Source organism: Amphibalanus amphitrite, unplaced genomic scaffold (assembly GCF_019059575.1).
Source record: "Amphibalanus amphitrite isolate SeventyFive unplaced genomic scaffold, NRLGWU_Aamphi_draft 000278F_arrow, whole genome shotgun sequence".
NCBI lineage: Eukaryota > Metazoa > Arthropoda > Thecostraca > Balanomorpha > Balanidae > Amphibalanus > Amphibalanus amphitrite.
In genome coordinates this window covers 230,912-243,924 of record NW_024881773.1, presented here as the reverse complement: position 1 = coordinate 243,924, position 13,013 = coordinate 230,912, and the positions used below count along the sequence as shown (strand labels likewise).

The following is a 13,013-nucleotide window of genomic DNA, read 5'->3' as shown; positions in this document are numbered from 1 at the left end:
ACATGTATACAATATATTATATCCTCTGTCCTTGGGGATCTTGCTGCTAAGTTGAGGTACGATGACTGAACTTCAGGATTGATCAACCTTTTCTTAGCCACTGCTTATGTACGAGAAAGACCAAATGCTTGTTTGTAAACTGCGTTGAAAATTTAATGATCCACCTTCAATACTGACATGAAGGCACAAATGAAATAGTGAACAATATTGATATTGATATACACTGACGCTTTTCGCTTCATATTTTGTAACAAACGCGCTAAAACTGCAATATGACAGCACTATATGCTTCTTGACAAAATAAGAAAGTAGTAAAAAATTAGCCCTGATGGCATTCATTCTTGGTGGAAACGTAATTACAAAATGTTTTGTAGTAATTATTAAATTCCGGCCGAAAACAGTGCACGGTTTAAAAAAGAATCATTCCAATGACGGTCCATTCTTGCGGTCCTGAAATCGCCACTATTTCCGGCCTCTCCAACGCAACTCGTTGTCCAGACGTAAATATGCCCTCCACCATGACATCGGCCGGCTTCCTGTCATTATCTCCGTCTTCGTCCATCACTGTTCGGACGAGTTCAGAGGTTGCACTTCTAAAACATGCGAGCTAAAAGTATCTCGGCCACCTCGTGACGGTGTTATCAGTGCTTCTTGAAAATCGCTCCTTTCGTGCTCGTCCTGTCGATTATTTATGCTTTTGATACGCCAAGTTTCATTTAACACTTGTATTGCTACTGCTTCATCAGCTCCATCAGCTCCGTCTTGCACGCTGTGATCGAGTGAATTAACGAGAAGGCACTATTGAAAAATAATGACCCGCTCGTGAACTTGATCTTATTGTTCCTCTCAATGCCTAGCTAAATCAGAACGATCTTGCAAAGCTGTCTGCTCACCTAGTTTTCAGCGTGTTAATTATCAAGTCTAAATGGGTAACCTAACGTAAGAAATTCCACTATAACGGGGAACTGCATTAGCAAAACACGACATTATGAAAAGTATTGTCTATTGACAATGAACTGGAAAACTCTGACCGAGCGAACGAGTCTAAAAAACACCACTGACACCGATGGAAGACATTTTAGCGGCAAATTCCCACTCCAGGCAACGTACAGATATCCACACATCCGCAGCCCAGCCTTAAACTCTGTTTAGGTAACGCAGAAATCTCGATTGCAGGAATAGGCGCCGTAACAGTGCGTGAAAGTTATGAACCCAAAATATAAACGCTTCACTTACGAGCTACGAAGCAACACATGTTATACGTGTATTTCTTTGGAATCGTGATAATCTCTTGTAACGTGTTCAGTGTAGCATTAATTCTGCGTAAAATGCTTACACATTTCAACATTTCTCCGCGAGGTTAATTCGGGATGATAAGGCTCCGTAACGAGTCATCCAACTAAATAATAACTTACCAAGCTAGAAATAAAAAGCCTACACCTTACATATTATAAAAAACATGACAGCGCAAAGACACGACAAGCGCACCCGACATACACCGACACTTTTCGCACTATCTAGTTCAATATCACCGAAACTTGCATATAACTTTCAGTATTTTTACATTGCAAAACTATTCGCCTACCAACAACACCCACCACTCACAACGTGTCTCACAATTGCACGTCATTCTATCCTTCACAGTGAGAAAGTCTGTAGTGTTCAAGGGTTTTTGCTGATAGAATGATATCCTGCCGCTACCAAATCCTCCACTGATGTCGCTAACTGCACAGACGATGAGAGCAGCGACGATGGAGACGCGCAGCCGGGAGACGGGTAGCTTACAGTTCGTCGTGTCCGGCGTACTCGTCATCATCGGTGTAGTCCTCGCTGTATTCGAAATCCTGCGCAGGGGGTGGGTGGTGTAAGTAGATCTCAAAATGGAAGCGAACGCTTACAGTGAGCGGTCTTTATCACAGGAATAAATCCTTCAAATCTAACGACAGAGATTGTAATGGGCTGGGCCATCATAACATAAATGTGAACGTTCGGAGACATCAGCCTCTTTTATAAGTTTCTTTTCTAAAATACAATCTAAGAGCCCGTGGTGCCTGGTTCATTCTGACCCCTTGCAGCTCATTCGGGAGTCTCAGCCCTTTAACTACACACTACAATCTCCCACCCAGTTAACAGTGAACGGGCGCTCTAGGAAACCGACATAGGGCATTCAAACCTCATTTTAACGTAAATGTAAATCCAGAGATGGACCCAATTTTGAGATCAAAATCCACTACTCAGTCCCAATTGCGAGGATCCTGCCCTCAACCACCAGAAACACGTAAATCCCGTGTACGCCGCAGAATTCTGAGCCGCGAGTTTCCCGTGCCCACAGAGCACCTCACCTCGTCGTCGTCATAATCATCCTCCTCGGGCGGCGCCTTGCCGTACTCGCCGTCCGTCTCTATGAACTTGGTCATGCCGCCGACGGTCCGCTCCCCGTTATACTCCACCACCTGGGGCACAGGGCGCATTGTGTCATCACACCGTCCCAGTGCGGCATCACAGCGTCACACTCAAATGACACATGACACACATGACACAAAATGACACAAAGCGTTACACATGACTCAGCTGCCAAACAAAGGTCCTTTTACGTGTAATGCTCCGAAGCAAAAGCAATCTTTTGGTACTGTACTTACAAAAAACGCCTGAGAGCAACAAAAAATAATCTCAACTATTTCGATAGATGAGACACACAAGCGCAAAAAACGCTTCAAACCCTGTTCGTTTCCAACGAGTTCCCTTTTCCCCGACAAAGCATTCACCTCAAGCATCCCTTCGGACGTCCGGATCCCAAATGTCATGCGTCCCCACTCACCCACCCCTCGGTCTCAAAGATCGTCCCGCTCCAGACCCACCTCATTGGTGCCCTTCTTCCACATTTTGATGGTGGGGAAGCTGCGCGGCCGCGTGTGCGTCAGCTCGTTCTGTGTGGCGTCCATCTTGGCTATGAGCACGGTCTTGGAGTCCTTGTACTTTTCACCCAGCTGTGTGGGGCGGAGGGAGGAAGCGTCATAGAACGGAAACGCGTGGCCGTCATGCAATGTTGGGTCGTGGTGACATTGCATTGATGTATTGTTTTAGACTTGTTTTAGGGATCATGGCAAATCAAAATAAACTCACATTCCAAACACCAACGGCACACACCGTTAAAGCAGACGTGAAATCGCCAAATGCATCAACTGGATCGTTTCGCACCCGACCATCGCTGCCGGTTTCGGTGCAATATTTAGCGGCAGACATAAAGATAGCTCGCTATTTCACCAGCGGACGCGTGTTGCGGAATCCCCACAGCACCGCCAGCCACTCCTTATAGCCACTTCCATTCGGTACCTTCAGATCCGGCACATCTCTCCCTTCCTTAGCCAACCCCGACCGCAAACTTGAGACGCAGATGACTTTCGCAATCCATGCGCCCAAAAACCCAACTAGCACTCGCGTGACACGCACCTTTTTCAAGAATATCCTCCTTACCTTATCGAGCTCCGGCTCCAGTTTACGGCAGTGGCCGCACCAGGGCGCGTAAAAGTCCACCAGCACCGTTTTACTCTTATCGAGTGCCACGGTGTCGAAATTGGACCCGACTAGGTAGCGCACCGGCTTGGCGTCCCAGTCGGCCGGCAGGTCCTCACTTAGAAGGTACGGCTGGAAGGGGGGGGGGGTCAGTGGGTGAGGGTGAGCTGCTGCAGGGACGCGAGGGGCTCTGATCAGTCAGGGAGTATTGCTGCACAAGCGTGTTGCGAGATGGCCGACGCCAACCGAGAAGTTTTGAATACTTGGCTGCTTCCAGAAATAGTGATTAAGAGTTTGAATGATTTTATGATTTAATGATTATGATAATGATTTGCTGATTTGAATGATTTTATTATTATTATTTGACCATTTAATTTCAAAAAGCTTCACTAAGCAAGGTGTTAAAGCAATATCAGAAATAAGTCACTGAAGTCATAAACGCACCCTCGCTTCTCATGACTGCGCCCATCCCTCTATCCCCCTCTCCTCTCCCTCACCTTCAGTTCGCCGCCCAGGTAGGCCGTCACCAGTTCCTGTAGGCTCTCACGGGTCGGCGGGCCGCCCTTCTCTGACCGGTACTTGGTCATGTCGCTCGGACGCACAACGCGCACAGTCGGAGCGTCCGAGGGCTTCACACCGAAAAACTCCAGCACGCGACTGAACGACTTTTCGTTCACGTCCACCCAGGTAAACAGCATCTGCGCCGGGGAGATAAGCGGAATGGTTAGTCGAGATATATAGTGGTCTACGAATTCCATTTTAAATTCGTCCCATTCATTCAATGACGTCCTTTTTCTGTGGGTGAATTGGTCAACCCAGGTATCAATCCTACGTATTCGATTTATTAAACACTATCATTGTCCGTGCTGACGACAATCATGTACGGCTGTTAGCCTCGAATTCAGGAATTAATAGTCGTTGGTTTCCAAAATAAGCTGATTTATTCATTAGGTTCATTTGCATAATTACATAAAGCTAGCTCAAAATAATTTTCAGTTTCAATGCCCATTTTGTCTCTGCGATCCCGAGCCTCTAAATGTCCGGCGGCTCCCACCTACCTCGCCCCTATGGTCGCGCGCCACGGCTCTGGTGACAGCCGTCGTCTCCTCGAACAACTCCCCATCGGCCGGCGTGAACAGCAGCAGCGTGCCGTCACCAGACGAGTCGAACACGTCATCGGCAGTGTTGTCGCCGAACCGGAGCAGCAGCGGCGGCGCCAGCCGGTCCACCCAGGCGGCCAGCTCGTCCACAGAGTCCACCGGGCCCGACAGATCGTGACGCAGCTCGTCGTACTGGGAGGGGGGGGGGTCAATGGTGAGGGTACAGGGTGGGGTTTGGTGGGGAGGGTACAGGTGCAGGGAGGGGCACACTGCAGAGGTGTGAGGGTCCAGAAGACAGGCAATAAGTAAACCATGAAATAACAAACTGGAAATACTTCAAGCAGGCTGAGAGCAGCGCACCATGAGAGCAAAAGAGCAATTCAATTTACCGAAGTGCGAGGACTCGGTGACTTACATCAAGTCACATCTGCTCCCCCGGCTCACCTTTTTGAAGATGGCCACGCTGCCGTCAGCAGCGTCCAGCTTGTCGGCCACCTCTGTAGTGGTGGCCAACGCGCACGGCAGGCTCTCCTCCCGCTCGGCCCACTCGAGGAACGAGCCGGCGCCGGCGCCGCCCGCAAAGAACCCCACCACGGCCGCCTCGCTCTGCGCCAGGAACGTCTCGGCCTGATCGGCGGTGGTGATTGTGACGGCCGGCGGACCGGCGCGACGCCGCACCCACGCCGCGATCGCCTCGGCCGTGTGCTCGCCCTCGTAGTCCACCCAGCGGTCGCCCGTGTGCAGCTTCAGCGTCGGATAGCTGCGGATGCTGTGCCTCTCGGCCAGTTTCTTGTGGCGCGTGCAGTCGACTTTGGCGAGCCGCGCTGTACCCACAGCGCCCTCCTCTCTGCGCAGCTGCTGGGCAGCCTTGGCGTAGTGCGGTGCCAGGTTCTTACAGTGGCCGCACCATGGAGCATCTGAAATGTTCAGGATAGATATCAATTATCAAAGGAGTCACGTTTTAGGACCACTGCTAACACTGCCACAAATGAATGGTGTTTGCTGTTTGCAGTACAACCTGGTGATAAAAAATAAAACAAAAATCACGATTTTGATACGATACCAAGGTAAGTAATTGTTTTAACCCGCTCAACGAAGAAAGGCGGCTTTCCACCCCCCCCCCCACCCTCTCCTGAAATTTTTCATTAACCCGGCCTGGTCCGGGGGGGGGGGGATCCCAACCACCGCAGCACCGCGGCCACGCTACGGCGAAACGGATCGTGCCGTGAGGAATTCATCAGCGCGGAAATTCCACGTGGAAACCGGGCTGTCCGAACGCAGCCTAGATTTCATTCACTATTGCTCGCCAGGCTCTCTCGCTTGGCTCGGAGCGCGCCGCACACACGTCCGTCGTCCGCTCGGGGCGAGGGTCACCGGCGGAATGACAGCAAGGTCAATTTCTTGACCTCCCCATTTTAAGTCAAAGGGGGGGGGAAATCAACTGCCTGATCTTTTTCACTGAAATAGCCAATTTTACCATGAATGGTGACTTCATATATGACTTAACTTGACTTCATTGGAACTTGATGTCTTGTTTGCTATTGGTGAACTGTAAGGTCATGAGAGTTGCCTTTTCTTTCTATCTCTTTCTTTCTTTCTTTCTTTCTTTCTTTCTTTCCTTGTGAAGCATTAGGACCACTGAGGTAGATTAAAAGACTTCAAGTTTTCACAACAATTCACATGTAGACACACAACACCCATTCCCTGACTCAAAGCCCCACCCACTTGCCCCAGCTTGTGTCCAGCTACATCCTTTGGAATTGGCGCGTCTCTGAATGACTTAGGTTTCCCTCCTTCTCACTCCTCTCCTCCCAGCTAACAATTTGCCGTTGTTACAACGTCGTTTAAACGTTGTCAAATGGTTACCACAACGTCCCGATTTATCGTTGTGACAACGTAATTTTGTAGACTCCAGACAACGGCGTGACAACGTCATCCGACCATGCATTTGAATGTCATCACAACGTTTCTGTAACGTGGCCGTGACGTCCCAAAACTGTTCTTACAACGTCCCGCCAACGTTATGAAATGTTTTCTGTTACGTACCAACAGTGTTTCTGGAACGTTGTCACCACGTTTCCGCAACGTGACTACAAGGAGTATAGAACGCTTTGGCAACGTCTCTGCGACGTTTTTATCACGTGCGCACCACGTTGTCGCTACTTCGCATTGCCGTCCCTGCGACCCTGAGTAAACGTCCTAAACATTTTCGCAACGCCCTCTCAACGTGTTCGCAACATACTCAGAATGTGTTCCCGACGCTCTCTTCCCGTTCTCTAGACTTGTAAAAAAGGCATGTAAGAAGTGTATATTTCAATACATCATACAGGTCAATTTACAACAAACAAACAAAACGACGGCGGCGGCATCGGTGATGGGGCATGAGGCCCAGGGGCGCCCCCATGGGGGCGTGGGACGGAATTGGGTTCTACCGGCTCTGACGCTAGCCGCTAGCACGCCAGAACTGGTGGAAGTTCACTTCTTTACTAACCCTCGCTGGGAGGATCACTCGGCGGACCGTTAGGCACCGGCTCATTTGCGGCCTCGATGTCCCTAGGCAGCTGGCAGTGCCTGACTAGACGGTCTGCGCACCCCCCGTTCCGGTCGCAGCTTCCGGACAGCCACTTCGCTACCGCATTGCCGACAGTAGGCCTGCCGCAAGGCGCGCTGACGAGTTGCGGGACGTCTGCGGGAAGACATGAGGGAAAATCAGACATTCAATTCATGAAAAAATCACAAAAATACCTGCACCACTTTCCGTAACAGTGCGACAGGCTGGATCAAACTGAAACATGTCAACACCTTAGAGGCTAGAGCTACAATGAACTATAGCCTAGACCGCACGATATTACAAGGCACAATCTTGCAAATGCTACTCGTAAATGGTACTTTGACTTACCAGTCAAAACAACAATCGCATCAAACGCAGACAACTGGCGCTATCTTTCATCTTCCAGCTATCTCAGCCGCGCCCGCCGCCGGCCCTCACTGCTCGCTCGCGCCGCGTAGACTGCGGCTCGGCCGGCTGGCTCTGAACGCCGGCCGGTGACACTGACGTCACGGCCCCTCAGGCGAGGTCAGGGCGCGAGCCACCGTTCGCCTGAGTGGCGGCCCGCGTGGCTTGCTGGCAGCCGCGGATAACAGCCGCGTTTACATAGGGATAGTTGCAAGCCTCTAGCTCCGCCTGTGATGTTGCAAAACATGCCAATGACGCTTTGCAATTTACACATGTTATATATATATATATATATATATATATATATATATATATATATATATATATATATATATATATATATATATATATATATATATATATTAGAGAGAGATAGGGAGAGAAAGGTATCGGAATTTAGGCGCTAATTATTCAGTACCTATAATGTCAAGGTTGTGAAAAACCGTTTTAACAACGTGTTGGCGACCACCAGCTGACAACGTGAACAGTCCAAGTGTTAAAATATGTCAAATATTTAACGATGAAAACTGAATATGCGCATTGAAAGTCAAAGGAAATGCATTATATGGCCATATATGTCACCATGCATTATCAAAATATAATGCTGCAAGTGCGCGGTTGCTGCAACGTACCAATAAAACGTTGTCACGACGTTTTACCACGACTTTCGGACCAAACCATGGCTTCACAACGTTCAGAACGTTGCTACAACGTAATTAAAACGTAATTTCGCAACTTACCGAAACACGACGTTGTGACAACGTTGTAGTAACGTTTCCTGTTAGCTGGGCTGAGAGCAAGGCTGAGGAAACCCAACAGCTGATGACAGACCTGAGAGACGTCCTCATAGGTTACCATGCAATTTTTGCTGATAACTCCTCACAGAAATGAGTTACAACCATGTGAATAGTCTCATTATAATATGACCTGTTTGTCAAATTGCATTGAATGATACGCAACATGACCTTCAGGTCGTGTGACCTGAAGTCAACCTTTGACCTTCACTTTTTTAGGTCACCACATGTTTTGAAGCAGATTGAGGAGAGGATCACAATGGGACAAACTATTAGGTTTGTGATCACAATGGATCACAAACCTAATAGTTTCTGCCTAGGCTCATTATTTAAAAAAAATGTGAAAACTACCCATTCTATTTAATCCTGTGACTTCATTTTTTTTAGCCTGACCTGAAAATGGCCTCAGTAATTATTCTAGGCCTTGCCCATCTGTATCACATGCCATTAACCTCCTGTTGCTAGCTTGCTTTGTTCTCAAGATATCACGGGCAGGTATCTGCCCCCATCAGTGTGAAAGTGGCACGGACCCCGGTGAGTCTGCTGGTAAAATGACCAATAAGTCAGTGCATAAATCACCAGGGTGCCTATACTAATACTAATCCTACACCACTTCAATGAATTATGTATTCAGTAAAAGCAAGGATGTACTTACAAAATTCCACCAGTAACAACTTTGTCTCTGCAACAACTTCTTCAAAATTGTTTTCATTTAAAATCAGAACACCTTCATCCTCTTCAACATCAGTGGTGGTAGAGCAAGTCACAGATACAAGGAACAGAAGAGCAAAATAATGTATATTCATCCTGACTGTTCTCAAACTTGCATGAACAGTTTCTATCTGGTTGACTAGGCCCCTGCAACACAAACCCTCTCAAAATATGAAGCCAACCTCTGCAAACGCTGCAGCTTAATTGTAAGAGGCCTTGGTCTTGGAGGCAAGAGCTGTTTGCATCACAAACAGCTTTCACTACGCGAGAGTAACCAGCCTTGTCAAATTGTCAGCTTTAATTTCACAGCTTTTTTGTTTTTATGTCAACAATCAGCAGCTGTGATCGTGTCAGCGAGCCGCTCTTCGAGACGTTGACACAAAGTCGACACAATGTTGACAAAGTTGATGCATTACGTGCAAAAGTCGAAGATTTTTTTAGTGGCCTTATGCTCCACAAAAATGTAGCAGCTGCGTAATTTTTGTCGCAAACTCTTTATCTTTATTTTGCTGCAACATTTTAAATGTCCGTGCTATATTCGTTTCCTAGGCTATTCAATAGCAAGTCCCTTCAGGTCACAACCCATAGCAGAAAAAACGATAAAATACAATCGCAGACCGGGTCAAAAGCAAATGCTTCAAGCTGAGCCATTTCCGCTCTCAGGTTCTTGGCAGCTTAGGTCCTTGGCAGCACTTTTCACCTCCATGCTTGGCAAGAGAGGGCAAGGGCCTTTGGGGCCTTGGAAATAGTGATGCATTCAAGGCTGTAAGTTAGGATCCATTTGTGTTTTCATCAATCATAACTTGGTTGCCTTGGTCGTAGTATATCATTTCAGTTTCAGTTTGCTTGGTCCAGTGTTTTTATACCTGGAGTGGTCTAGGCTAGTCCAGGGCACTAAAGGGCTAGTCAAGGGCATGGCGATAAGTAACTGTTCATAGTAATAATCACGGTGACTATAAATAGGTAATAATAAGCTGTGTTAAGTTACAATTTCGCCATCTCACTGGGCAAGAAGCATTCTGATTCTTATACTGGTCGAGGGTTACGTTCCTTATGTGTAGATTCAGCCATCCAGGATTGGATTGGTTCCACTTCCATCTGGCATTGCAAATGGGCCAATGGCATCACCGCTGGGCGCTGCCAGGGGCTTCGGGTTCTATGCTATTACATAGGGAGGGCTCAGGAGACAGATGACGTCGTGGGGTGTCAAGGTTTTTTTATTTTAAAGATATTGCTCTGTAGCAAATGATCTTTTTTAGGCTCTAAGGGAGCCCAAAGGTTAATATCAGAGTGCCTTTGAGGCTGAAATCCTCAAAAAATAAATATTGGCAAAGGCTGGCAGACACCTGTTGATGTCATCTTGTCAATGTCACTGATGTAAACAAACGGCTAACCATTCTACCTCCATGGCGCTGGGTGCTGGCTGTCCACTTGAAATGGTGTGTGTAAAAGTTCTGGTTAGCACTTGGTCCACCGCATATTTACGTCTGGACAACGAGTTGCGTTGGAGAGGCCGGAAATAGTGGCGATTTCAGGACCGCAAGAATGGACCGTCATTGGAATGATTCTTTTTTAAACCGTGCACTGTTTTCGGCCGGAATTTAATAATTACTACAAAACATTTTGTAATTACGTTTCCACCAAGAATGAATGCCATCAGGGCTAATTTTTTACTACTTTCTTATTTTGTCAAGAAGCATATAGTGCTGTCATATTGCAGTTTTAGCGCGTTTGTTACAAAATATGAAGCGAAAAGCGTCAGTGTATATCAATATCAATATTGTTCACTATTTCATTTGTGCCTTCATGTCAGTATTGAAGGTGGATCATTAAATTTTCAACGCAGTTTACAAACAAGCATTTGGTCTTTCTCGTACATAAGCAGTGGCTAAGAAAAGGTTGATCAATCCTGAAGTTCAGTCATCGTACCTCAACTTAGCAGCAAGATCCCCAAGGACAGAGGATATAATATATTGTATACATGTCCTGTAAATCAAAACAAACAAGCATTTGGTCTTTCTTGTATATAAGCAGTGGCTAAGAAAAGGTTGATCAATCCTGAAGTTCAGTCATCGTACCTCAACTTAGCAGCAAGATCCCCAAGGGCAGAGGATATATTGTATACCTGTCCTGTTAATCAAAACATTTTTGTGCCTGCAAAGGCTTAAGTTATCTGTGGTGTGTTCGGACTTTGGAGTTAGGCTATATGGCCATTTTTGTTGTATGTTTATGTGGAGATTGAATATAACTGACACTGTGCTTGTTTGTATACTTACTATCGTCAAACAGGGAACAGCACATTCACATAACATACTCACCTAGCACCTAACTCATAGCTGTACCCTGCAGGATCTGTACTTGTTCATGTCTCGAGCATTAACAAAGCACTTAAGTAGCTTAGTAATCATTTCCACATTTTCTGAGCATCTAACATGACATACAGCAGTGCTGAGCAGCTTCAGAGAAGAAACACTTTAAATGCACAGACTCACACTAGCCACCCAATGAGCCAATTCCTCAGTTGACTGTTTCCCTGGATGCAGCTTGGCAATGTGAGCTAACTTTTGGCAAGTTGAAGGTTAGCAGGTAAGATTGAGTTAGGGTGAGTACTGAGTACCTATCTATAACTGGGTGCTACTGCTATGCAGGTCTTGGGTAGGCTGCAAATATGTACGTGATGATTGAGGTTAGGTCAGCTGTCAGGTTAGTCAGGTATGCTCATTGCTCAGGTCACATTTTTATGGACACTTGGCAAATTAAAAAAAAAAAACTAACAATCTAATCTAAGCTAACCTGACTAAACATACACAACTACTGACTATAGGAACTAAGCACCTACCTACTTGTGCCTACATCTCATACCATGTCAAAGTAGAGTTCCTTGGTGGAAGATTACCATCAGTACTTTTTATCCCAACCCTGTGATGAAAACTAATACTTCTAAGCTCTGAGTCAGTACTTGCCATCCACAGGAAGAAACGCTGAGGCTGAGAGCTTTGCCATTGTATATTGGACCAATAATCACTATCACGAATGACTATGAAGTATGAACACATTATATGATCACATCGTTGCATGGATTGTCACATTGACAATTTTACTACAATCCTTTTTCAAGAAATACAGTGATGATTAACATCAAAATCAACATAAAGTGGATTTAGTGATCCAAGCTTTCTCCTCCAGTAGCAATGGAATGATCGCATGTTTCATTTGCCAGCCAGAGTACCTGATGCACATTATACAATCTGCATAGCATCTAAGCATACTGCATAGTAAAACTGCCCAAGTCCATTCATTCTAGATTTCTAACTTGATAGTTAGCACTAATTTATCTTGCTGTTGTAAGTTATCATTCAATATTCATACCAATACATGAATATGCGCTCATCAGTCAACATTTTCTGGCATGATCCTGCTCAGCGTGCTCTTCAGTATTGCTCCAAGGTCTGCAATATTATAGCTTGTTTTTGGCCAATAAGCTCTTTTAATTTAACTTTTTCTTGCTGATATATGAGCCCGATCAACTTTCGTTTATCAACCAAAATTTCATAACCTGTTCAACTTTGACTTGATATCAATATTGATATTGCTCAGGAGGTGCGCCTCAGGAGTCAGGACCTCTGTCAGCCTCCTGGATACTTCAGATTGTTTTCAGTCAACATGCTTCTTATATATGATATAAGTCAATCTTAAGGGATTCAAAACATCCAACAAAACGACGTACAAGAGTAAGAAAACCACCAGATAAACTAAAAATGGCCTTGGAACAGAGCCAAGTGGTGCTCCATTTGTTTGTTTACAATGATTGTAGTGCTGATGTATTTTTAGGACTCTGAACGTCGGCTTATAAAAAAATGAAACGTTTTTACAAACGTTGTAAGGCAAGTAATATTTATCTGAAAGAACTAAAATATTCAAAAGCCAAACACTATGAAA

At 46.0% G+C, this 13,013-nt stretch overlaps 1 protein-coding gene across 1 annotated transcript; it reads right to left on the bottom strand.

Annotated features, from left to right (window-relative positions):
- Positions 1 to 986: 986 nt before the first annotated feature.
- LOC122387239 (protein disulfide-isomerase-like) lies at positions 987 to 10,555 on the bottom strand (the record flags this gene model as incomplete). The annotated part of the gene is made up of 8 exons (XM_043377288.1): positions 987 to 1,844; positions 2,343 to 2,453; positions 2,859 to 2,987; positions 3,475 to 3,645; positions 4,011 to 4,211; positions 4,572 to 4,805; positions 5,058 to 5,530; positions 10,477 to 10,555. Coding segments are annotated over 8 exons (1,461 nt in total), but the record flags the coding sequence as incomplete, so codon positions are not given.
- Positions 10,556 to 13,013: the final 2,458 nt, after the last annotated feature.